Source organism: Scyliorhinus torazame, chromosome 18 (genome assembly GCF_047496885.1).
Source record: "Scyliorhinus torazame isolate Kashiwa2021f chromosome 18, sScyTor2.1, whole genome shotgun sequence".
In the NCBI taxonomy this organism is placed as follows: Eukaryota; Metazoa; Chordata; class Chondrichthyes; order Carcharhiniformes; family Scyliorhinidae; genus Scyliorhinus; species Scyliorhinus torazame.
Genome location: NC_092724.1, coordinates 161240371 through 161267982, shown reverse-complemented (window position 1 = coordinate 161267982; position 27612 = coordinate 161240371). Strand labels below are relative to the sequence as shown.

The following is a 27612-nucleotide window of genomic DNA, read 5'->3' as shown; positions in this document are numbered from 1 at the left end:
AGAGAAATCTCGGGAGGACCATCATTTTAACCGACTGTACCCTGCCCGCTAGCGAGAGTGGCAGCACATCCCATCCTTTGAAATCCTCCTCCATTTGCTCCACCAACTGCGTCAAATTAAGCTTGTGCAGGGCCCCCCAACTTCCAGCCACCTGGATCCCCAAGTACCGAAAGTTCCTTTCCGCCCTCTTCAATGGTAGGTCGCCTATCCCCCTTCCCTGGTCCCCTGGATGCACCACAAAGAGCTCACTTTTCCCTACGTTGAGCTTATAGCCCGAGAAGTCCCCAAACTCCCTTAGGATCTGCATGACCTCCACCATCCCCACCACTGGATCTGCCACATACAGCAACAGGTCGTCCGCATACAGCGACACCTGATGTTCCTCGCCCCCTCGGACCAACCCCCTCCATTTCCTGGACTCCCTTAGTGCCATGGCCAAAGGCTCGATTGCCAATGCAAACAACAAGGGGGACAGGGGGCACCCCTGCCTCGCCCCTCGGTACAGCCGAAAGTACTCCGATCTCTGCCGATTCGTAGCCACACTCGCCACCGGGGCTCTGTATAGGAGCCTGACCCAACTGATAAACCCCTCCCCAAACCCAAACGTCCACAACACTTCCCAAAGATACTCCCACTCCACCCGGTCAAAGGCCTTCTCCGTGTCCATAGCTGCCATTACCTCCGCCTCTCCCTCCACCGATGGCATCATAATCACGTTGAGGAGCCTCCGCACATTAGTGTTTAGCTGCCTGCCCTTTACAAATCCCGTCTGGTCCTCTTGTATCACCCCAGGGACACATTCCTCAATTCTCGTAGCCAGCACTTTTGCCAGCAACTTAGCATCCACATTGAGGAGCGAGGTCGGTCTACATGACCCACATTGCAGTGGGTCCTTCTCCCGCTTCAGAATCAGCGAGATCAGCGCCCCGGACATTGTCGGGGGCAGGGTCCCCCCCTCCCTTGCCTCATTGAAAATCCTCACTAACAGCGGGCCTAGCAGGTCCACATATTTCCTATAAAACTCAACCGGGAACCCATCTGGTCCCGGGGCCTTCCCCGCCTGCATGTTCCCCAATCCTTTAACCAGCTCCTCCAACCCAATTGGCGCCCCTAAACCAGCCACCTCCTGCTCCTCCACCCTCGGGAACCTCAGTTGATCCAAAAATCGTCGCATTCCCTCTTCCCCCGCTGGGGGCTCAGATCTGTACAGCTCCTCATAGAAGTCCTTAAATACCTCATTTACTCTCACCGCACTCCGCACCCTGCTATCCTTAACTCCACCTATCTCCCTCGCTGCCACCCTCTTACGGAGCTGGTGTGCCAGCATCCGGCTCGCCTTCTCCCCATACTCGTACTTCGCCCCCTGTGCTTTCCTCCACTGTGCCTCTGCTTTCCCTGTGGTCAACAGGTCAAACTCCGTCTGGAGGCTTCGCCGCTCCCTAAGTAGCCCCTCCTCGGGGGCCTCTGCATATCTCCTGTCCACCCTTAAGATCTCCCCCACCAACCTCTCCCTCTCCCTGCCCTCTCTCTTCTCCCTGTGGGCCCTAATGGAGATTAACTCTCCCCTGACCACCGCCTTCAACGTCTCCCAGACTACCCCCACCTGCACCTCTCCGTTGTCATTGGCCTCCGAGTATCTCTCAATGCACCCCCGCACCCTCCCGCACACCTCCTTATCCACCAGTAATCCCACATCAAGACGCCACAGCGGGCGCTGGTCCCTCTCCTCTCCTAACTCCAGCTCCACCCAGTGCGGGGCGTGGTCTGAGATGGCTATGGCCGAATACTCCGTTCCTTCCACTTTCACGATTAGCGCCCTACTCAACACAAATAAATCTATCCGGGAGTAGGCTCTATGTACATGGGAAAAGAATGAAAATTCCCTGGCCAAGGGCCTAGCAAACCTCCATGGATCCACTCCCGCCATCTGGTCCATAAACCCCCTAAGCACCTTGGCCGCAGCCGGCCTCTTCCCCGTCTTGGATCTGGAGCGATCTAATGCTGGATCCAGCACCGTGTTGAAATCCCCCCCCATTATCAAGCTTCCTGCCTCCAGGTCCGGAATCCGACTCAGCATGCGCTTCATAAATCCGGCATCATCCCAGTTTGGGGCATATACGTTTACCAGTACCACCCACACCCCCTGCAACCTACTGCTCACCATCACGTATCGACCTCCATTATCCACGACAATATTCTTGGCCTCAAACGACACCCGCTTCCCCACCAGTATTGCAACCCCTCTGTTCTTCGCACCCAGCCCCGAATGGAATACCTGTCCTACCCATCCCTTTCTCAACCTGACCTGGTCTGCCACCTTCAAATGTGTCTCCTGAAGCATGACCACGTCTGCCTTCAGTCCCGTTAAGTGCGCGAACACTCGGGCCCTCTTAACCGGCCCATTCAGGCCCCTCATATTCCAAGTTATCAGCCGGATTGGGGGGCTTCTCACCCCCTCCCGCTGCCGACTAGCCATCTCCTTTTCTAGGCCAGTCATGTGCCCGCGCCTCCCGCACCCTCCAGTCCCCCAGACGACGGACCCACGCCCCGACCACCTCTCCTATTTCCAGTTCCCCATTGGCCAATGCAGCAGCAACCCTATACCCCCCCCCCCTCCCCCCTCCCCCTGCTAGATCCGTATCTAGCTCTTTTGCTCCCCCTATAACACTCCCGTAAGTCAGCTGACTCCTGCTGACCCCGGCCTCTCCCGCCTTCCCATCGACCCCCCCCCCCCCCCGTGTGGGAATCCCCCCCCTCCCCCTCAGTCAGTGTGCGCTTCTCCGACCCCCACTGCCGTTCTTCCCTCGCGGGAAGAAGCCCACGCTTTCCTGAGCCGGCCCCGCCCCCTCTGTCGCAGCTCCTTTTGCGGCCTTATCTCAATTCCCCCATTCCCGGGCCTCCCCTCCCTCCAACACCGGCGCTCACACTCTCCCACAGCCTCCCCATCAAATCCCTTCACCCATCCCCATCCAGCACCCAACCAAGGGAACATTCCCTACACGTAGTTAAAACCATATATACAGCAGACATCCCCCCCCACAACCACAGACCCTCAATTTGAGTCCAACTTTTCAGTCTGTATAAAGCTCCAAGCCTCCTCAGTCGTTTCGAAATAGTGGTGCCGATCTTGGAATGTGACCCACAATCGCGCTGGCTGCAGCATACCGAACTTCACCCCCTTCCGATGGAGCACCGCCTTGGCCCGATTAAAGCCAGCTCTCTTCTTGGCCATCTCTGCACTCCAGTCCTGGTAGATTCGGATCTCCGTGTTCTCCCACCTGCTGCTCCGCTCTTTCTTGGCCCATCTCAAGACACACTCTCTATCCATAAAGCGGTGAAACCTCACCACTCCAGCCCTTGGCGGCTCGTTGGCCTTGGGTCTTCTTGCCAGGACCTGATGAGCCCCATCTAGCTCCAGGGGGCTCGGGAAGGCTCCCGCGCCCATCAGCGAATTGACCATCGTGCTCACATATGCCCCGGTATTGGGCCCCTCAACTCCTTCAGGAAGACCCAGAATCCAAAGATTCTTTCTCCCTATTCTCCAGGTCCTCAAATCTTTCCGCCCACCTCTTGTGCAGCGCCTCGTGTGCCTCCACCTTTACCGCTAGGCCCAAGATCTCATCCTCGTTCTCCTAGGCTTTCTGCCGCACCTCCCGGATCGCCGCCCTCTGGGTCTCCACTAGCTTCTCAATCGCCGCCTTCATTGGCGCCAGCATTTGTGTCTTCAGCTCCTCAAAGCAGCGTTTAAGAAACTCCTGCTGCTCCTGCGACCACTGCGCCCATGCTGCTTGGTCTCCACCCGCCGCCATCTTGCTTTTTCTCCCTCTCACTTTTCGCTGCTCCAAGATCCCTTTTTTCACCGCTCCACTCCTGGTCCAATCCATACACTGTCGGGGGGACCTTGCTGTCACCTTCCCACACTGGAAGCCGTCGAACAAGTGCCGTTGTGGCCCCTCTAGAGAGCCCTAAAGTCTGTTCTCGGCGGGAGCTGCCGAACGTGCGACCTATTCAGGCATGGCCGCAACCGGAAGTGTGTGGCATAAACAATATGGCCACTCAGAGCAAGCTGTTGACGGAGTCCACCTTGGATTTGAAATTTGCCATCGAGCTTTCACTTTCTTTGGAGCAAGTGGAGAAAGGAGCTGCAGGGGTCCATGGACTATGGCGTCCATAGTTTGGTCTGCCCTTAATTTAGAACTCCCACGTCATGACGGATTAATGCCGGTCTGGCCAGATCACCTCCGAAAGGGCAGCCCCAGCGGCAATTCCGCAACTGGGTCAGGCTCTCGGGAGCTACCGGTGATTGGCGGGATAGTTCCTCCAAGGATGAAGGGGAGAGCCGGCCACATTGCCAAATGTGTGGTTTGAGGACATGTGATGGCCAGACCAACAATTTTGGCACAGAGAATGGCAGCCGCCAAGATCACCGCAAACCAGAGCCGTGCACGTGGGCTCCCCCGGATGAGGAGGACTGTTTAATGCATTGAACTGCGCCGCAGTCCTGAAGGTAGCACTGATCTGGGTCAGATTACAAGTCAATGGTCACCCCGTCATGGCGCTGACATTGCGTGATACAAAAGCAAGTTTGGCGAACTGTACTGGCGAGTGTTTGAACATCGTGGGGACCTTGGTTACTCCAGTAACAGATAGGCAGCAGTTGGTAGGCTTCCCTTGGTTGTGGTGCAGGGACCGGGGCCCAATTTGTTGGGGCGTGACTGGTTGCAAAACCTCTGTTTCAACTGGCAACGGGTTTTTCAGATGGACACCGGGAATCTGTATGACGTGCTGAGCAAATAATCCGAAATGTTCCAGTCGGGTCTGGGCAGGAAAAGGGGGCCAAGGCACATATCCACGTGGATCCTGATGTTGATCCTGGTATTTTAGGGCGAGGTCTGTCACCTATGCCCTGCTTGCCAAAGTGGAGGATTTGTATGCAAAACTGGCTGGAGAATGTTCTTTCACGAAGATTGACATGAGCCACCCTTATTTACAGATGGAGCAAGTTCCCGAGTCCTGGAGATCTGGTACCATAAACATCCATAGGGGGTTATTTGAATACACCCGTCTCCCATTTGGGGTTTCATCGGTCTCGGCGATTGTCCAGCATGTAACGGAGAATATCTTGCAGAGTCTGCTGAAGGTTGCCATCTATCTGGACGAAGTACTCACCACGGAGAAGGAGCATATGGTCACCCTGCAAGAGGTACTCCAGCAGTTTTCACAAGGAGGCACCTGGCTAAAGCAGAGCAAGTGTGTGTTCCGCACTAGAGCGGTGACCTATTAGGTTACACGGTGGACAGGAATGGTCCACACCTGGTGGAAGATAAGGTTCGGGCCATAAAAAGGGTACCGACCCCAATGAAAGCCACTGACCTCCGGTTGTTCCTAAACCTGGTGAACTACTATGACAATAATCTTTATTAGTGTCACAAATAGGCTTTCATTAACACTGCAATGAAGTTACTGTGAAAATCCCCTAAACGCCACACTCCAGCGCCTGTTCGGGTGCACTGAGGGAGAATTCAGAATGTCCAATTCACCTAACAAGCACGTCTTTCAAGGATTTGTGGGAGGAAACCGGAGCGCCCGGAGGAAACTCACGCAGACACAGGGAGAATGTGCAGACTCTGCACAGACAGTGACCCAAACCGGGAATCAAACCCGGGTCCTTAGCGCTGTGAAGTAACAGTGCTAACCACTGTGCTACCATGCCGCCCCTATGGGAAGTTCATTGCAAACCTAGCCACTTTATTAGCTCCACTCCACACATTGTTGAGGAAGGATCAAGAGTGGTTCTAGGGTGCTTCACTGAACAAAGCATCCGCCGGAGAAGAAAAGCATCTGTCGGCCGTGCAGCCCCTCACGCACTATGATCGGACTCGGCCGTTAATCATGAAATGTGATGCCTACCGCTACGGCATTGGGGCAGTGCTGGCCCATGGATGGGACGACGGCACGGAACTTGCTTTCTCAGTGAGGATCCTGGCGGGTGCTGAGTGACATTACGCTTAAATCGTGAAGGAGGATTTGTCAGTAATATTTGGAGTCAAGAAATTCCACCAGTATGTTTATGGGCAACATTTTTCCATTGTGATGGACTATAAACCACTGCTCAGCCTTTTTCAGGGAGGCTAAGGGAATCCACCCATCGCCTCAGCTAGAATTCAGCATGAGGCACTTCCACTTGCTGGGTACGAATATTCATTTCGACACCACCTGGGTGCAAAGATTGCCCATGTTGATGCTCTCAGTTATGTACCGTTGCCCGTAAGTTCCTCATCCCCACCAGTGGCAGATGAAGTGGTTACAACTCTCATCTTTATGGATTCCTTACCAATAATGGCTACTCAGGTGCGCTCATGGATGCAGCGGGATCCCGGACTAGCGAAACTTCACCTTATGCTTTTGAGCGGCAGAGTGCAGGGGGCTCTCCGGCCTTTTGGCCAGAGGTTCTCGGAACTCAGTTTGGAGGATGGTGTCACATTGTGGGGAACTCGCTTGATAATCCCGCTGCAGGGTCAGGAATCCTTGCTGAAGTACCTTCACAGGCATCGGGTGCCTCTAAGATGAAGATGGGGGCCTTCAGTTATTCTGGTGGCCCGGATTCGATGGGGACATTGAAAGGGCCATGTGCAGCTGCCTGATATGCCAGAAGCTCCTGCCATCAGCCTCCCTTCATCCATGGGAGATACCTGGATGCCCGTCTGTGCAACAACATGCAGATTTCACAGGGCCTTTTGTGGCATCAATGTTCCTGTCATTGTGAATGCCCACTTGAAGTGGTGAGAGGTGTACAAGATGGTCTCGACAACATCCAGGGCCACAGTAGAAAAGCTCCGGTGCTTGCTGGGGGATGTGTCCCTGATGCAGGTGAACCTTTCTGAGGTGCTGCAGAACTTGTCCCAGTCTCAGATGGACATTATTGAAGTGCTGCGGAGCATGTCCCAGTCGTTGGGGGACGTGTTCCAGTTTCAGGTGGACCTTTCCAGAACGCTGCGGACCATGTCCCAGCCCCAGTCTGAGGCGTTCCAGAGCACATCCTGGTCACTGAGGACCATGACCCAAATTCAGGTGGACATTGCGAGGCACTCCAGAACATGGCCTGCTCACAGAGGGGCATCGCTGAGGACATCATGGTGCAGACATATGGGGAGTCGCCAGGGCTGGCAGAGCCATATGACGCAGAGGTATCTGGAGCTCAATACGACTGCCCTTTCATCCGAGGTGACCCCCAGGGCCTTCTGGGCACCGATGAGGAGGAGAGAGCGCTGGAGGCTGACCTAGAGCCTTCCCATGGGTGACAGTGGCGGTCACCAGCTCTCCCCCCTGACAACGGCACGTTTCGGGGTCAGCGTGCAGAACAGGGTGGAATGGCAAAACATGAACCATCGCCAAGTCGGATGGGGCCCTTTGGCCCCAAACACTCCAGGGGATGCCCACTGGGCAAGCTGTGCCCATCCCTTATGTGCATCCTGGGGATACTCTTTCACATAGCACTGGAGCACCGAAGGCTAAGCAGGTCACTGGGGGTGTGTAGGGGCAGCACCATTGGGGGTTAGGGACAGTTGGGTTTACAATAGTATACCATTAAAGAACATTACAGCCGAGACATGTGAAGCCTCTGTCATACCTCATGCGGGTGATAGGTGTGAGCGCGCACTCAGTCAGACAGGAGCCAGACTTGGCATAGATTGAGGAGCACCAAAGCTTACCTCAAGGCGGGTATCATCATCCTCCCTCCTGCCTTGAATATTGACCCGCTGACAGTGCCAACACAAGCCCATCACCCTGGAGTGTTGTAACTCAGACCCTGGGAAGGTGGAACGGGCAATTGAGGGGGACGGGAGATTTTGGGGTAATGGGTCAGGGGGATGGTCGGGGGGAGGGAGGGGGTAGTGTGAGGCGTGGGAGAGGACACGGATGGGGCGGTGATGGTGGGTGGGAAGGGGAGAGGGGGAGAGATGACAGATGAAGCCACGTCCTATGTAAAGCGGGTGCGAATGAGGGCCTCCCTGGTTCTCTGGGCATGGCGGACCCTCGCTGCCTGTCCTCCATCCTCTGCTGGCCCCTCGGGTCCTCCCTGGGTTTGTCCTCCTGCCCCTTCTGACCCGGCTCCTCCTCTGAGGTGGCCACATGTTCATTCTCCTCCCCCTCCAGCATGTCGCCTGGTGCTGTGCCAGATGGGCACAGCAGACCACCACAAAACATAGTACACCATCGGGTGTCCGATGCATCGCCCAATGACAGCCCGGGTGGCCTCATTATATTGGTTCTCTGCGTCGGTCACCGGCCTCCGTACTGGCATCATTAGCCAGGTCCTAAGCGGGTACCCTTTATCCTTCAAGAGCCAACTGGTCACGATGGGGTGTCTCTCGAAGATGCCAGTGATCTCCGACTGCCCCAGGATGTAGGCGTTGCGCACATTCACGGGGAAGTGTGCATACACGGGCATAATCTTTAGGTGGTGGTCAGAACTAAGTTGGATGTTTAGGGAAAAGAACCCCTTCCTGTAAATTCACGCACTGCCCGATGTGCATAAGGCAACGTGCAAGCCATCTATTACCCCCTGGACCTGGGGCATCTCGGTGATGGTGGAGAATCCTGCTGCCCAGGCATGTTGATGGGCTTGGTCCAGGTCAATGTTTATATAGTCAGCTGCCCGGGCAACCAAGATATCCATGGCTTCACGGATGCGCTTGTGGGCTGTTGGTTGGAATATGCCACACAAGTCCCTGCTTGAGTCCTGTAATGATCCTGAGGCATAGAAGTTTAGGACTGCAGTCTGGGAGCAGGTATTCTCCTCCAGGTGGTGCCAAGTCCACAAGGACATGGCACTGGTGCCACACTGTCTCCTTGTTGAGGTGAAGACTCCTGCGGCACATGCTGTCCGTTATCTATTTGAAGGACCATCAAAGCCTGTACACCATGGGTTGCCGCAGGCCTCCCCCTCTGGGTCTCTCCCTGGCCTGATAGGTGACTGGGTCCTCCGGGCGTTGGGCGGGCCCTGCACATGGGCCACCGCCTCAAACCTCTGTCGATGCTCTGCCACCACCTTCTCTGGCGTCTGGCCGCCTGGCCTGCCAGTGCCACTGCAAGGGCAGCTTTCGCAAGGTACAAGATAGCATCCAAAATGTACTATCTTTAAGGAATTGGCGAGGGTATCAGACTGACAATCGGCTATGGCTTCAACCCCGGTACTCTCGGATGCCACAAACATTCCTCACCCTCACATCCTCTGCCACCCCTCAGGGTGCCATCCAATACGCCCTGCACATGCACCCCTGGCCGCAGCATTGGGCCCTGGGCTCCGGGCACCAGACGATGTATCCCAGATACCTGATGGATACCCCATCACGGGGTGCACATAAGAATTCCCTCACTTAACCCATTTAAAACATCATAACATCTTTGGCAGCACGGTAGCACAAGTGGCTAGCACTGTGGTGTCACAGCGCCAGGGTCCCAGGTTCAATTCCCCGCTGGGTCACTGTGCGGAGTCTGCACGTTCTCCCCGTGTCTGCGTGGGTTTCCTCCGGGTGCTCCGGTTTCCTCCCACAGTCCAAAGACGTGCAGGTTAGGTGGATTGGTCATGATAAATTGCCCTTAGTGACCAAAAAGGATTAGGAGGGGCTATTGGGTTACGGGGATAGGGTGGAAGTGAGGGTTTAAGTGGGTTGGTGCAGACTCGATGGGCTGAATGGCCTCCTTCTGCACTGTATGTTCTATGGTCTATCTGCATGAAAACAGCTGACTGGGTGCTGTCGTATGAGTGCATTAAGTGTGCCCAATTAATATCACAAATAATTCCTAGGATTTTGTAAGAGTGAGCACATTCGGCATGGATTCTTATCAGGCTTTTAATCCTAAAATAACTGCTTATGTCAAGTGGATGAAATAGCTACTCATTTCATGATTAATTGTACCTAAATAATTTACTTCAAATCATAGTTAATATGTCTTCCTATTACTTTCCAGTTTCTTTATCTTGGTATCGTGACTTACGCACCCTCATTAGCACTAAGTCAAGGTAAATTGTACATTTTGTTATACCTGTTTTTATTAAGTGTCAGTGCAGTTGTGAATATATTTTGTGTTGAATATAATGTAAAAATGTTGAAATATTGATGTTGGTTAAGCACCTGCTGTGTATAAAGGCATAATTATTTGGGGAGTGCTTTATTTTGCAATGATTGTTAATGTGGTTTATGTTTTTACAGTAACTAACAATCTAAGTGTTCAATTACAATTGGGTATTTATGTTCAGGCACTGACAAAACTTTCACATTAATAAACGTTATTTAACAACAACATATATATTCAACAATTTGTCTCCTTCTATTCAAGGATGTTACAAAAGGAAGGTTAGAGTATTAACATACCCCCCCTTTTCTAATTATAATCTCTGGGACAATGGGGATTTCGAGCATTTGCTGCATTGACCCAGCAGGGCAATTTACACTTCATAAATGTGTAATTGTGTGTCCATCTGGGTACCGACCACATAGGTAGAAAGAGGAAAAAGAGGTTCTACATAGAGAGTTTGAGGAGCTAGGCAGTAAATTAAACATCACAACCTCCAAGGTTATGATTATTACCTGAGCCATGTGCATATTGGCATAGGGTACTTAGAATGAGGGAGATGAATATGTGGCTTAAAGACTGGCGTGTGTTTCGGTTCATGGAACACTAGCATCAGTGCACGGTAGCACAGTGGTTAGCACTGTTGCTTCACAGCACCAGAGTCCCAGGTTCGATTCCTGGCTTGGGTCACTGTCTGTGAAGAGTCTGAACGTTCTCCCTTGTCTGCATGGGTTTCCTCCGGGTGCTCCGGTTTCCTCCCACAAGTCCCGAAAGACATGCTTTTAGGTGAATTGGACATTCTGAATTCTCCTCAGTGTACCCAAACAGGTGCCGGAATGTGGCGACGAGGGGATTTTCACAGTAACTTCATTGCAGTGTTAATGTAAGCCGACTCCTACTTGTGACAATCAAGATTATTATTATTACAGGGGAAAATGTACATTTGGGATGGCCGACATCTGAACCCTGCTGGGACCAGTGTTCTTGAAAACCGCATAACTAAGGAAGTAGAGTTGACTTTACATTAAATAGAGGGGGATGGTTCTGGAGAGGGGATCGAAGGCTTACAAAGCAAAAGGATATATCAGCATTGCAAGACAGCCATTTAGGAAATGGGTGGAATTTTCCAATCAAATGGCAAAGTGAAAATTTTGGCATGGAAATGGGTGTGAATTCTGCCTGCTCTGGTGGCGTGATCCAGATCACAATCTTTAGGCACTTTGAAAATATTTTTATTCCCCACATGAAAAATGCTGTGCCTGAGGGTCATCTAAACACTTCAATCAAGGGGACAATGCATTTAAACGGCGCCACAGCACTTGATCTCATTCAAGAGGATGGCAACTAGAAGACCAGCTCACAGATTGTCGGAGGGGGCTCTCACTCGATTGCTGGATGCCGAAGAAGATCTACCCATGGGTTGGCAGGAGGCCCCCCAGCCTCCTGCCAACACTGGTCAGTACCAGGAACCTGACCAAGTGGATGAGGGTTCAATGGAGAAAAATGAATGACCTACTACGATCTGCAAGGGTAATTGTCCCGTGTCTCCCTTTGGCACTCCACCCTTCGTTCAATCCCCAGAATGCCAGCATAAACCCACATGTCGCCATCTTGCAGGTTCCCAACACCTGACTTCCCACCAGAATCCTCAACCCTCCCCGGCACTCCACATCAGAACCCCTCCCTGCTTAAGCGCAGTGCCCACATTTGCAAGGTGTCATTAACCTCTGGCCCGATGGTGTCCCTGCAGAGGGAGATAACCTACAACCGTGGAGAGGGAGTGAGAAAAGACAAGTGGTGGAGTGCCCGAACTAAGGATGCTGACTCCATTCGAGCGGAAGGCCATGGAGCTCGCAGGGGAGGTCCAGGATTGAGCCTGCACAGATACCAAGGTTGGCCAGCATACAGAAAGGAGTCAGACATAAGCAAAAGCTGAGACGCATCAGAGCTTTCCTTACTGTGAGTCATCACCCTCCTGCATTGACAGGCTAAGCAGGCACAAGTATTCTCCAGGCCCAGCACCCTGAAGACTTGGTGTTCATGTGGACCTCCTCCTTGGTCACTGAGGCGTTTTGAGTCTCTGGTAGCGGGAATTGAGGGGATGGGGATGTTGTAGAGCTGTTGGACAACATGATGGTGCTAATGTGTGAAGCACAAAGCAATGAGGGCATCCCTGCTTTCCTGACCATGCAAACCCTGCCTGGCTTTCAACCTCTGACTCCTCTTCGGTTTCTCCCTCCTGGACATCCTCATCGTCAAAGGAGTCATTCCTGTCCTCCTGTTCGTTATCAAGAACTTTGCCCCACAGCTGTGCCAAGTTATAAAGGGCACGGCAGACCACAACAATGCAGGAGACCCTCTGGGGACTATACTGCAGGGCCCCATAGGACCTTTTGAGGCAACAGAAGCACACCTTCAGCAGCCTAATGCACCGCTCTATCACAGACTAGGTGGCACTGTTAGCCTGGTTGTACTTAGCCCCTGCATCCTTCTCAGGCTTCCGCACTGGCGGCATCAGCCAAGACCTCAGCAGGTATCCCTTGTCCCCAATAAGTCATCCCTGAAGCCTGGGGTGACCCTTGAATATCCCAGGAATTTGAGATTGCCCATGGATGAAGATATCATGCACTCTCCCTGGAAAATGTGCATATAGGTGCATGATTCTCATTTGGTGGTCACAGACCATATGGACATGAAGTGAATGGAATCCCTTTCTGTTAATAAAGGGGATTTTGTGGTGCCATGGGGCGGGTAGAGCCACATGAGTGCCATCGATGACACCCTGCACCTTTGGCATGCCAGCTATGGTCACAAATCCTGCAGCCCTCTTGTCCTCATAGGCCTGGTGCAGGTCAAAATTAATGTAGTCTGATGACCTGGCATTGAGTGCATCTGTATGACCTCAAGGTTGTATTTGTGGACAGAAGACTGCGCGATGCCGCGCTGGTCACCCATTCAATCTCAGAACGATTCGGAGAGGTTTATAGCTGCCGTCACCTTCACATCCCCCTCTACTTGCCGCCAAGTTGGCTAGAATGCTGCATAGGTTCTGTACTGTCTCCCTGTTGAGGCGGAGTCTCCTGCGGCACATGTTGTCTTGAAAGCTCCATGAAGGACACCCGTGTCCTGTAAACCCTTGGTCTCCTTCTTCACCTGCTAGCCTCCTGGTCGTCTTGTGCTGCGTCCGGCCGCGAATCTGCCTCTTGCCTCCTGAGTGTGGTTACCCGTTCCTTCTGGAGTCTGTGCTGCTCTGGACTGTTATGAGCAGAGCGGCCAACTCCACTGGCTCCATCCTGAGATTTCTCATGAGGCTGCGAATGATGAAAGAGAGATTCTCCCCTAACCGGCGGGGCGGGCCATACCGGCGCCGAGGAGTGGCGTGAACCACTCCGGCGTCGGTCCGCCCGAAAGGTGCGGAATCCTCCGCTCTTTCAGGAGCTAGGCCGACGCCAGCGGGGCTGGCGCCGTGCCGGCCGGCGCTGAAGGGCCTCCGTTGGCCGGCGCGAGTTGGCGTCATCCCAGCGCATGTGCAGGGGGGTTCTTCTCCGCGCCAGCCATGGCGGAACGTTACACTGGCCGGCGCAGAGGGAAAGAGTGCCCCCACGGCACAGGCCCACCCGCGGATCGGTGGGCCCCAATCGCGGGCCAGGCCACCGTGGGGGCCCCCCGGGGCCAGATCCCCCCATGCCCCCCCCGAGGACTCCGCAGTCCGCCAGCAGAGCCAGGTCCCGCCGGTACGGACCTGGTGTAATATGCGCCGGCGGGAGCCGCCGAAAACGGGTGGCCACTCGGCCCATCGCGGGCCGGAGAATCGCCGGTGGGGCCGCTGCCAACGGCCCCCCGAATGACGCAGCACGATTCCCGCCTCCGCCGAAAAACCGGCGCCGGATTATCTGGCCCGGCGGGGAGTCGGAAAATCCCACCCATAGTCAGGTTTGTGGCCCAGCCAGTTATCTTCAGACCCTTACCTCACCCTTTGTCCTCTCAGTCCTGGAAGTAGCTATACCTACATCTTGTCTGGCAGCTAGCACTCACTCACCTATCTGATGCCCTTCCCACTTCATAGCTTGACAGGCCCCGGTCAATGCCCTCACCCCTTCAGAGTCCCCTGTGGCCTCCTGTCACAGGGAGAACAGGCAAAATCCGCACAGCCAGTGACCCAAGCCAGGAATCGAACCTGGAACCCTGGCGCTGTGAAGCAACAGTGCTAACCACTGTGCTACCGTGCCACACATTGTGATCTGGTTGTGCCAAAACTGATATAGGTCCACATAATCATACCACTCCATGGTGTAGCATGATCTACAATCTTTGCATAATCTCATTTCCAAATCTGAAGGTTCTAATTCAAATCTTCACCCAAGGGGATGTGTGTGAAGGACAGTTTTTATTAGCAATTTATAGCAAGTAGTGATATGCAGAACATTTAAGACCTTGAAAGCCAACCGAGAGTTTCACCTTGCTCTGAGTGTGGAAATCTTTGTTGCTATCCCCATCAGAATTTACAAGGTCGGGGAAGGTTTCCCATTTTGCAAATCAATGACAAGGAACTGCACCAATAGGTACGTGTTTATTGAAGAGTCTTCTATGTACCACGGTATGAGTCCCACCAAATCACATTCCAGATTGATACTCCTGGAACAGGACTTTTGAGCCTCTGCGTGGTTGGGAAAGGAAGGAGGCAAGGGTTAAAATAATCTCGCTTTTATGCTGGTTTCCTGGCTCCATTCCTTCTCCTTCCATTTTTGCAGAGGGAGGATTGAGGGGCTGGCAGGGTTACTCATCTACACGTTGTGGACTGCTGACACGGCAAATTAAAAGTCTACTGAGACCAATTAAAGGAGGCTGACTGGTGTTTTCCGCTGGCCTCCATGTTTCCACAGGGAGCAGGGACCAGATTATATACCTGGAGGTAGCAGCAGGCCAAGGAACAGTGCTCCAAGAAGGCTTAGGGGCACTCCTCAACTGCCTGGGTGCAGGAACAGCGTCAGGTCACCCTGTAAGGGACCCCCTCCCACCCCCGCAACTTGTGGTGGCTTGTCTGCAAGATCCATTTTTAAATTTGTTCAAAGCAGATGAGAACCTCCTCCATGAAGCACCCTCACCCTTACTTACCATCTATTACAAACTATTGTTGCTGTGAACCTACAGTGCCTTTGTAAGCGTCCTTTTTGTTTATTCCCTTATTTCCCTTCTTTTGTTTTTGCCGTTACACTTTTGATCTATGGATGATTTATGGAGATGTGTCTTTAAGGCAGCCTGTATCTTTAATTCAAGCAGAAGGAAGCAGTGGCCTGTGCCTTTAATTCAAACAGAAGAATCCGGAAGGCTGTGCTGGTTTAGATTGGTGATTGCAGACTGGCTGGCATCAGTGATGACTCAGTTTGTTTGATTTGGCTGGTGACCAATGAATTGGCCCAAAAGCTTGTGCCCTGCCCGGTAACAGGTGGATCTGATCCCTCTGATACGTTTTTAAGAGTCACGAGGTTTCATTTTAGTTTCAATTTTGATTCTGGCAGCCTGGAGAGATCTAACTAACTCTCTCTAAAAAGATCCAACAAATTCTCTCCTTAAGTACACTGTGAGATCTGGCTCTCTCTCGAAGTCTGAGTACCCTTCTCTTGAGACTGCAAAAGCCTGAAGTCAAACCACGAGCTGAAAGCAAGGTTTGATGTGAATTAAAGTGCCTCTCTAGAAAAGGTGTGAATACGGTCCTTTTAAAAACTGCAGGAAAAGATTGTGATTTCCAAGCTTACTATGAAGAAAGCATGCAAGGAACACCATCTGAAGCAAAGACTCGTATCTTTTGAATTTTATTCTTATTATTTTTACCCACTTCCACCCCACTGTGTTTGTCTGTCGTGTGCATGTGGGTCTGGGTGGGACAGTTAAAGGAGGTAGTATGTATTAGCTTGTTGTTATCCAGTTGTATTTACTGCATATTTCATGATAGTTCTTGGTATAATTTTTTTTTATAAATGTTTTTTTATTGGGTTTTTGAACAAAGTATATTTACCGTTATGTACACAGAATAAGAAATATATATATATACCCCCAAAAAAAGTAATAATAAAAAATAGGTAGCCTTCATGTTCGATAATGCACAGCGGGGCAAGATTAAAAATGACAAGATCTTAAGGTGGAGGATCGAGCTCTCCACCTTTAACTATGAGATCTTGTACCGGCCCGGAAAGCTGAACGAGCCGTCCGATGCCCTATCCCGCGACACATGTGCCAACGCACAAATTAACCGCCTCCAAACCCTCCACGAGGACCTCTGCCACCCGGGGGTCACTCGGTTTTACCACTTCATCAAGTCCCGCAATCTCCCATACTCTTTAGAAGAGGTCCGTACAGTCACAAGGGACTGCCACATCTGCGCGGAATGCAAGCCGCATTTTTTCAGGCCAGATGGAGCGCACCTGATTAAGGCTTCCCGCCCCTTTGAACGCCTCAGTCTCGATTTCAAAGGGCCCCTCCCCTCCACCGACCGCAACGCATATTTCCTTAATGTAGTGGACGAATACTCCCGCTTCCCTTTTGCCATTCCCTGCTCCGACATGACTGCGGCCACAGTCATTAAAGCCCTGAACAGCATCTTCACGCTGTTCGGTTACCCCGCATACGTCCACAGCGACAGGGGGTCCTCTTTCATGAGTGACGAGCTGCGCCAGTTCCTGCTCAGCAAGGGCATAGCCTCAAGCAGGACGACCAGCTACAACCCCCGGGGGAACGGGCAAGTAGAAAGGGAGAACAGCACGGTCTGGAAGGCAGTCCTACTGGCCCTACGGTCCAGGGATCTCCCAGTTTCACGGTGGCAGGAGGTCCTCCCGGACGCTCTCCATTCCATCCGGTCGTTATTATGTACAAGCACTAACCAAACGCCGCACGAGCGTCTCCTTGTCTTCCCTAGGAGGTCCTCCTCTGGAACGTCGCTGCCGACCTGGCTGGCGGCCCCAGGACCCATCCTGCTCCGAAAGCATGTGCGGGCACATAAGGCGGACCCGTTGGTCGAAAGGGTTCACCTCCTCCACGCAAACCCCCAGTACGCCTACGTGGAGTACCCCGACGGCCGACAGGACACGGTCTCCCTGCGGGATCTGGCGCCCGCCGGCACCACGCACACCCCCCCCGACACCATCAACCCAACCGCCCCCCTTCCTGCCACCGCCGCACCCCGCGACCGCCCCCTTCCCAGGAGGATCAGTCCCCCTCCCCTTTGCACCGACAGCTGAAACCGTGCGGCTCCCGGAGGCGACAACGCTGGTACAAGCACCACCACCACCGCGGGGGCCGAGGCGATCGACACGGACGACCAGACCGCCCGACCGACTCGTGGCGTCGATGTAAAACAAAGATGGACTGTTCAATCAACATTTTGTTTTTCCTATACCCTCTGTAAATAGTTGTAACAGGACGATACTGTCCAATACTGTACTACCATGTAACTGTTCTATTCTCCCAGGACCAGCCCTGTAAACCCTTACCACCATACGAAGCATCACCCCGCCGGGTTCATTTTTGACAAGGGGTGAATGTGGTAGTATGTATTGGGGGTCATGTGGGACTGGAAGCCCTAATGTCATTGGCTGACAGATCCCGGGTCCTGGTTGGCCGTTGACCTCATACTCCGCCCTGAAGGCGAAGTATAAGAAGCCGGTGCCTTCCCCCGCAGGCCAGTTTACTATCGGGCTGCTGGGGAACAGACACGCTTAATAAAGCCTCATCGACTTCACTCTTTTCGTCTCATGGAGTCTTTGTGCGCTACACCCCCTTTTCCCCCCCCTTTTTTCTTTTCCCCTCCATTCTCTCCTTTACCACTTTTTTTTCAATAAAATTCTTTTCAAGAGAATTTGTTTTTTTTTTACAAAAAGTGAAAAAAAATTATTTTCTTTAAAAGTTTTCTTTTCAAAGTTTATTTTTGAAAAACGGGAAGTTCTTTTTTTCTTTTCCCTCACTCACCCAGGGTCGAGAGAGAGAGAGAGAGGCTTCTGGCCGGGCCGGGAGTCCCTCTTTGTTCCTGCCTCGTGGTGGTCGCCGCCGGGTGGGGGGAGGGGTCGGTCCTTGCTGCTGGCTCGGTCCCCGCTTTGGTCCCTGCCTTTGTCCGGGCCACCTCTCGTCTTACCCTGCGCTCTCCTGCCCGGGGGGGGGGGGGGGGGGGGGGGGGGCGCCGCTTGTTCGCTCCGCTCCCGAGCGGCCAGTTCTCCTTTAATGAGCTTTGGAGTCCGGGTTTTTCTTTGTCCCCACTCTCTTGTTGCGGCAGGCCCGAACGGGTGAATTTGCGTGCTTGGCTGCAAGTTCTCGGCGAGGAGCAGGACGCAACTTTGTTCCCCCCCCCCTCCACCCGCGACTGGTCTCTTCCCCCGCCGGAAGCCGAATCGCAGTTCTTGGTATAAATAAACAGTCATCGTGTTTAAACGTACTAACCGGTTACTGTAATTATTGAGCAGGCAAGGGCCAAAGACTTTGGGTATTTTTTAATTAGAATTTTTGGTTAATTCACTTGTATTATGACTCCAGGATGGGTCGGGATGGAATTGACCTTGCATTTGCTCAGGTCGTCGTAACACCTTTATGGCACAGGCCACTGTTTGTATTTGGATGTCCAGCCCATCTCCAGGCCAATTAAAGGGGCATTCCCGTGAAAATCACAATAAATAACTGTTTCCCCCTGAGGACTGGTTTGTGACCCAGAAACAGTCTGACCCCTGTTTTCTGACACTGCAGGGAAATCCTGCCCTGATCTCGCAGGTTCCAGCTGAACTGATGTTACAAGAGTTTCTCTGAAGGCAATGGAAGCAGGAACACTGACATGGAGAATTCTGGATACAGCGATATGAAGAATAGAGGTTCTGGCCTCTCAACCATTTTTGCCATTGACCATGATTCGTTTGTATACTCCCAAAAGGCCAATCAGGAACTCTGACATTAATACCAATGTATCCTAGCCCTATTCACTCCATTGCTGGCAGATTCGCATCAAGCTACAGTGGGAGTATACCAAAAAAGCTGATAATTGTTGGCTCCATATCTGTTATCAAAATAAACATTTTTATTTCAGGTCTTGCTTGCATGTAAGAAAGTACTGCCAACAAAGCTTTAGTACATTAATGGAAAGTTCCTGGCATTCACATAAATGGTTGTATTCCTGTTATTTTTAGTTTTTCAATTACACCAAATGCTAATCAATCAGCATTTAAATAATACTAATTTTATATTCCAATTGTCTCTTTTTCAGTTACTGGAATAAACTTGTGGATTTCCATTGTAATGACAGCGCTTGTCTGCACGCTGTATACAACACTTGTAAGAAAATTGAATTTGAACATTTACTGGAGTTGGTAATCATGATATTAGGAGACAAGATTCCATAGATGTGTTTCTGTTGTGATAACACCTGTTGCTGCTTTTCTCTGTGGACCCTGCTGAAGTATATGGGATCAGGAATGGGATCCTCATCTAATTTACAAGGGGGTGGATAGTGTCTGCAACATTAGGGCACGCCCTGGGTGTTCGCCTTTCTCCAAAGACATGAATTGTCTGTTCTGGGATGGATAGTTAGTCCTTTCCTGAAAACACAACATTCCCCAGTGGCTCCTCTTCTCAGACATTTAATGTACTTTCATGAATTTGTAATAGGGCCGCATTACATTTTAAAACTTATTTTGGAATCTTTGGGGATCATGTCCAGAATTCCAGTTTGAATCTCCCCATGTGATCATATCAATATACAAAATAGGTGCAAAAGTAGGCCATTCGGCCCCTCAAGCCTGCTCCGGCATTCAATAAGATCATGGATGATATTTTTGTATTTTGAATTCCACATTCCCATCAACCCTCAATAACCTTGATTTCCTTGCCTGAGGCAGAGAGTTCCAAAGTTGTAGAGCCATCTGTGAAAAAGGTTCCCCTCATCTCTCTCCTAAAAAATGACTCCTAATTTTAAAATAGTGCCCCTTAGTTCTGGAATCACCTGCAAGAGGAAACGTCGTTTCCATGTCTACCTTGTTAATACTATTCACAATCTTTATACTTGTTCATTAAATATATATAATATATATACTTGAATGTAGCCGACTTTTGCCTCTTTGATACACTGGCCTCCAACCTTCCACATGACTGTTGGGGTGAGATTATGGCAACACCCACTGGCAAGATCCATCCTTGGCTCTGTCCATTTCACATTGAGGGATGGGTGAAGACTTCACCTTCAAACTAAGCCACAAGAAATTTCCGAGAATGTCCAAGATGTGGCATATCCAAGACCAAGTACTTCGGGCTGGATTCTCCGCCCCGCCGCGGCAGATTTCTGTTTTACCCAGCTGGCGGGATGCTCCGTTACGCTGGCGGGGCAGCCCCCCACTGCTGTCGGGAAACCCCCAGGCTGCCGGCAAAACGGAGCATCCCGCCAGCAGAGAATCCACGAGTTAGGGTGGGAGTATGTTGGGTGCGCCATGAAATTTTGAATCGACTGTTTTTACATACTGAGAGTGACCTCCCTTTTCACCTAGAAGAACATGCAAATTGTAATTGAAAGTTTTGATATATTTAATGCTCTATGCATTATTTTACACTTGAATCGAACAAATAGAGAATGGCAAGAATTCTCCGGTTATTGCGATTCAATTTTCCCGCCAGCAGCGCAGCCCCGCCAGTGGGTTTCGAGGCAGCGTGGGGTAGTTAGAATGGGAATCCCTTTGCCAATTGGCAGGAAGATAGGGGGCTGGATTCTCCGCCCAGCTGCGCCACATTTCTGTTTCACCCCGCCAGAAGGAAGCTTCATTACGCCGGCAGGTCAATGGGGTTTCCCATTGTGGGGCAGCCCCATGCTTTCGGGAAACCCCCGGGCTGCCGGCAAAATGGTGGATCTCGCCGGCGGCGAATCCAGCCCAGGATCTCACTGCCAGCGAACGGTGTGTGGCTGAGAAACGCATGGCTGGTAGACCAGAGAATCCATAAGTTTGTCGTAAAGAATAGAAGTTCAGAAAATGGAGCCTAATAGCAAATCTTTATTTTGCTATAGTTTATTTAATTCCGTTGCTCTCTCATGGTGTTACAGTCAAACAATATTACAAGAATATTTTCTATGACTCTGTGTAATTTTTCTCTTTTTTCACTACCTTTCTGTTTTCCTTTCTTGCCTTTTCTTTCTATGTCTGCTGCATCTTTTTTCTAATTTTCACCTGTACAGTCTGGAAATGTTGTTGGTATACAAAATGAGAGTTTCTCCTAAAGTAGATGATATGATTTGCTGAGCATGCCATTTTTGAAAGTGCTGTCATGGTCATTAAAGGCATTTCATATACATAACCTTACGCATGGACTGATCTCGGATAGAAACATCTGGAACAGTCTTTTATTTGTTTAAACTGGACACTGATGAACTGGTTTCCAAGGTGTTAGATGACCATTACATGTTCAGCACAGACTATCAAACCTCCAGAAAGTTAAAAATTGAATAACCATGGGTGGGGCCTCCATCTGGATTGAACATACCAAGACAACTGTTATCTCTGGAATTCACACCAGCTATTTTTGGAAACTTATCCAAAACACTGTCAACGGACTCCTAGATTATGGGCTGGATTCTCCATTTGGGAGTCTAGGATACGATTCACCTGAAAAATTTCCATGTCCAGTTTCGGGCACATTTGGTGTGGTGTTTCTCTGTGGCTGCAGTGTCGAGATTGACTCCGCTATTCAATGGCACTTAGCTATTTTTGGGGCCTCGGGAGTTTCTCCCATTGACGTCACACTTCGAAAGATTTCCTGCACTGGGTAGCCGAGCTCACCAGCAGGACTGGCTACTCACAGATTGGGGCGCCATTTGAGCGGCTGCCCCGATTTCTACACCCTCTCATTCAGCCCACCCTCCCTTTCAGGCACCCCTATGATGTATACTGTCTGGACACTGTAAAGCAGTCTTGTTGAATTTTATAAGGCTACGAAGACTCCACACCGAGTTTGTAGAAACAAAAAATTACTTTATTTTACAACAACTCGGTTTTCATTTGTCAGTGCCTTACTGGCTGACTCTATTTATAAATAGCCAGACATTGGTAGAGGTCGCTGGCCCCTTTATTGGGGAACTCCTATTCTGGAAGGTCCATGGGGTAGTTAAGCATTCCCACCCCAAAGGACACATGCGGGTTCTAACATCCCTCCCCCAGATTCCAAAGAATCCTTCAAGGAGCATGGTGCAGGAGGGCGCTTGACTGTCTTGGCGCATGGCTGGGCATCGTGCACCCGAGGTGCTGGGTCGGGCGGTGTGTATCTAGAAGGTGAACGCCGACACAAATGTTGCTGTGGCTGCAATGCTTGAGACTGCCGCTCTGAAGGCTCCCCATCAGAGGCTTCCTGTGTTTCATCTCTGAGTCTGGGTCAATGACCTCAGCCATGTCGGCGCCTTGACTCCCTTGAGGCTCCGCTGTGGCCTGAAGAGGCAGCAAATGCGGTTTGAGAAGACGATTCCGAGCACGAGGAATTTCCCAAAGAAGTGGTTTCCTAGACTGAATGTGAGCAAGGTGCTTTCACCAGTTTCATCCTCCCTGTGTGTGCGTGGGTTTCCTCCGGGTGCTCCGGTTTCCTCCCACAGTCCAAAGATGTGCAGGTTAGGTGGATTGGCCATGATAAATTGCCCTTAGTGTCCAAAATTGCCCTTAGGTTGGGGTTACTGGGTTATGGGGATAGGGTGGAGGTGTTGACCTTGGGTAGGGTGCTCTTTCCAAGAGCCGGTGCAAACTCGATGGGCTGAATGGCCTCCTTCTGCACTGTGAATTCTATGAACCAGTTTAAAAGAGAGCCACCCTACATCTGTCCTCTTCCCCAGGGAATTTACTGGGAAGACTTTGCTCTGGCTCACATTCAATCCATACCCCGAGAAGGATCTGAAGTGTTTCAACAGTACCATAATTTCTGACATACCTGCGAGAGGATCAGAAATGTACAACAACAAATTGTCCTCGTAAAGGGACACTCTTATGTTCGTCAGGCCCCCTCTCAATACCTTTACATTCTCCTGACGATCTAAGCGCAATGGCCAACAGTTCAATCGCAAGGGCGAACAATAGTGGAGACAGTGGGCATCCCTGTCTCGTGCCCCTGTGTAGTCGGAAATATCCTGAGCTCATAGCTGGTCCAGACACTGGACGTGGGGACATTATATAGCAGCTTCACGCAGGAAATAAAAGTAGGACCAAACCCAAACCACCCCAATGCCTCAAAGAGGTAGCTCTACTCCACGCGGCGAAGGCCTTCTCCGCATCCATGGAGATGATTATCTCCAGCACCTGCTCCACAGAGGGCGACATGACCACATTCAAAAGCCTCCTGATATTGGACAACAGTCTGGTCCTCAGAGTTCACCTCTGGCAAGCACCCCTCCAAACGTTTCACCAGAACCGTAGCTAGTATTTTCGCATCAATATTTAATAGTGAAATAGGCCAATAAGACCCACACTCAAGGAGATCTTTGTCCTTTCTCAGGATTAGAGAAATCAAGGCCTGCGTCAGTTTGGCTGGCAGCACCCCTCTCAGCAGAGAGTCATTAAACATTCCCAGTATGTGCGGCGCCAACAAAGCCGTGAACTGTTTGTAAAATTCTGCCAGAACACCATCTGTCCCTGGTGATTTCCCCGATTACACAGAACCAATACTGTCCATAACTTCCTCCAACCCCAGCGGTGCCTCCAGACCCTCTCTCTTCGCCCTTTCCACTACCGGGAAGTCCCAATTCATCCAAAAATTGCTCCATCCCCGTACTCATTAAATGTCCCTCGAAAACGGCGAAGCTTGCTCACCGCATTCCCCGTTGATTTAAGCTCAAACATTATTTGTAGCCTCTTTCTCTCTGCCAACAGGGAGCCGCAGGGGCCGTGGAGTACTGCCCATCCAACTCCAAAATCAAGTCTACCAACTTCTGCCCTACCAACCTTATATGTATGATATAATTTGTATGACCTTGTATGATATTATTTCTCTATGAATACCGCCTTCAATGCTTCCCAGAACGTGGAAGGTGAGACCTCCCCATTCTGGTTGGAATCTATGTAATTCCCTATGGCCGAAGCCATCCTTTCACAAAACCCTTTATTTGCCAGGAGTGATGTGTCCAACCTCCATGGGTGGTGCTGGGTTTGACACGTCTCTGATCGCATATTCACATAGTGTGGAGCATGGTCTGATATTACAATCACCGAGTACCCAGCTCCCACCATCTCTGAAGTAACGCCTTTCATACGATGGAGAAATCTATTCTAGAATAGACCTGGTGCACGTGAGTGAAGAAGGAAAACTCCCATTCCCTTGGGTGACTAAATCTCCATGGATCTGCCCCCTCCCACCTACCCCATATAGGGGTCAACAAAGACATGGAGCTAAATTTAAAACGCTGTCTGAACTGCTTCCAAATTCTCAGGGTAGACATAACTGCCGTATTCGAAGAAAATCTTGCAGGAGAGAATGGCAGCGAGGCAGTTACTAAAACATCCAGGCTAGAGCCCGTACAAGAACTCACCTCTATTTCCCCTTTAGTGGTCACAGAGAAGTCGGGTAAGAGAGTTTAACAAAAAAACAAAAAGGTTTATTGCCAATTAGGGCAGCACGGTAGCACAGTGGTTAGCACAGTTGCTCCACAGCTCCAGGGTCCCAGGTTCGATTCCTGGCTTGGGTCACAATCTGTGCGGAGTCTGCACGTTCTCCCCGTGTCTGTGTGGCTTTCCTCCGGGAGCTCATGTTTCCTCCCACAGTCCAAAGATGTGCAGGTTAGGTGGATTGGCCATGCTAAATTGCCCTTGGTGTCCAAAAAGGTGGGATTGGGTTACGGGGATAGGGTGGAGGTGTGGCCTTTGGTAGGGTGTTCTTTCCAAGGGCCGGTGCAGACTTGATGGGCTGAATGGCCTCATTTTGCACTGTAAATTCTATGATTCAACCACTTAACTTCATTGGAATTGGAGTGGAAATCCCATCTGTTTGTGATCAGCTCCGAAGAGACGCTACAGTCTCAACTTCAATCAGCTCTGGTAGTATATTGCACAGCCTCACGATTTTTATTGTTCAAAGATGAAATATACTTTAATAAGATATGAATGAATTGATATATTTTATCAGGAGGTACTATATGATAACTCAGCATTATCATCTATCTCTCATTTGCTCATTGATTGAAGTCCATTGTTATTTGTAATTTCTTCCAGGGTGGTATCAAAGCTGTTGTTTGGACAGATGTATTCCAACTCTGTATAATGGCGATTAGTCTTCTGACTGTGCTGATCCAGGGATCAATTCATGTTGGAGGGCTTGGCAAGATTTGGAACATTGGTCAGAATGGTGGCCGGATTAATTTTTTAGAGTAAGTATTTTGACTTGTGGTTGCAATAGAGAGTTTAATTTTTACTTTTTAAAATATATTTTATTTCAAACACAATCAATAATACAAACAATTAACAAAGCGAATACAACCAAGATACAGTTTGTCGTTTCCCCCCTTTTTTTTCTTTTAACTAACCCAACAGTCCTCTCCAACAGGACCTCCCAGCCGCTGGCGACAAACGGATCATTAAATAGAGACAGAAAGAGTCTCCATCTTACATATAATCCTTCTTCTGACCCTCTAAGAACGAACTTAATCTTCTCCAGTTGTGAAAATTATGCCATATCTTCCAACCATGCCAATATCAGCGGCACCATCTACCTCCCCTGGCACCACCAACCTCCACCCCAGTAAGATTCGCCGCTGGGCAATCAAAGTGGCGAAGGCTACAACAATGGCCCCCTTCCCCTCTCGCAGTTCCGGCAGCTTCGAAACATCACCACCAATGCACACGGCGTCATCCTCACAACCACAATCTATGACAGTGTCTCGAAAATCGATGCCCAGAATCTCCCAGAACATATGAACATAATTCGCAGGCCCTCTGATGCACGATCAATTGCACAAAGACTAAAGTTGGGTACAACTGTGGCTTTAGTACAGTCAGATGCGTGGCCTCCTGCTGCAGCTGGCGAAATGGCAGGGCACTGGAGGTCATGCCTATTTATACAGTTCTCCGTGGGCGGAGCCAGCTGCCAGCAGCTACCGGCGAACCTGTAGTGCAGGTCCTACCTTACATCTCCTATTACAGTGGTTCACCACATTCACCCCCTGTTAAAAATGGGTCCGACGGGGGTGACGTGAAACTATATACAATTAGTGCAATTATGTACATTGGTAGGGAAAGAAAGGTCCATGTTGATGGTCTGGAGTCCGTCAAAGGTTCAGCCGGTCTGGTGCTTCGTTGGGAGCGGCGTAACGGTGGCGGCGAAGTCGGTGCTGGCGGTGGTGGAGGTGGCACCGATGGCGGTGGTGGCAGTGCTGATGCTGGCCAGTCATCGGGGAACTCCGGGAGCGTGCAGAAGTCCTCTTCGTCATCTTGTGCGGAAAAGGGGAGGGGGGGGTGGTCTGGTGGGGTCAATATTGGCGGCGCGGTGGGAGGTGGGGGGGGGGGGGGTGGGGGGCGCATTGGTGGAGGTGTGTGTTAGGGTGGAACCTGACGGTGCCAGGTCCCTGAGTGAGACAGTATCTTGGCGGCGGTCGGGGAACTCAACGTAGGCATATTGAGGGTTGGCGTGGAGCAGGTGAACCCTGTCCACCAAGGGGTCCACCTTGTGGAGTCGGACATGCCTACGGAAAAGAACCTGTCCTGGATCAGCGAGCCAAGTCAGGAGCGACACCCCGGATGTAGACTTCCTGGGGAAGGTAAAAACACGTTCGTGGGGTGTGTTATTAGTGGAGGTGCACAATAGTGACCGGATGGAGTGCAGAGCGTCAGGGAGGACCTCCTGCCAGCGAGAGGCTGGGAGGTTCCTGGACCGTAGAGATAGCTGGATGGCCCTCCAAACCGTCCCATTCTCCCGTTCTACTTGCCCGTTTCCCCGGGGGTTGTAGCTGGTCGTCCTGCTGGAGGCTATCCCCCTGCTGAGCAGGAACTGACGCAGCTCATCCCTCATGAATGAGGATCCCCTGTCACTGTGGATGTAGGCGGGGAAACCGAACAGAGCGAAGATGGTGCTGAGGGCCTTGATGACGGAGGCAGACGTCATAATGGGGAATCCCCGTTGGTCCGTAAGGAGAGCGAACCTCTTACCGGCCAGGTAATGCCTCCAATGCCGCATAGCTTCAACGATAGCTTGAGCCTCCTTTTCGATGGATGAGTGTCGAATTTCTGAGGCATGAAGGGTGCGGGAAAAGAATGCCACGGGTCTGCCTGCCTGGTTTAGAATGGCGGCAAGGGTGACGTCTGAAGCGTCGCTTTCTACTTGGAAAGGCAGTGACTCTTCCACTGCGCGCATCCCGGCCTTGGCGATGTCTGCTCTGATGTGGGCAAAAGCATGTTGTGCCTCGGCCGCAAGGGGGAATTGGGTGGACTGAATGAGTGGGCGGGCCTTGTCCGCATAGTTTGAGACCCACTGAGCGTAGTAGGAAAAGAACCCCAGGCAGCGTTTGAGTGCCTTGGGGCAGTGGGGGAGGGGAAGTTCCTTGAGGGGGCACATGCG

The 27612-nt window shown here is 51.2% G+C and overlaps 1 protein-coding gene across 4 annotated transcripts in view; it reads left to right on the top strand.

Annotated features, from left to right (window-relative positions):
- The window catches only part of LOC140395696 (sodium-coupled monocarboxylate transporter 1-like), a 342990-nt gene that overhangs the window by 71513 nt on the left and 243865 nt on the right, over positions 1 to 27612 (top strand). For all 4 annotated transcript variants that reach the window (XM_072483773.1, XM_072483774.1, XM_072483772.1 and 1 more), the window contains exons 5-7: positions 9976 to 10027; positions 19319 to 19386; positions 25275 to 25429. In XM_072483773.1, coding sequence (XP_072339874.1) covers positions 9976 to 10027; positions 19319 to 19386; positions 25275 to 25429 — 275 coding nt within the window. The remainder of the gene's footprint in view (positions 1 to 9975; positions 10028 to 19318; positions 19387 to 25274; positions 25430 to 27612) is intronic.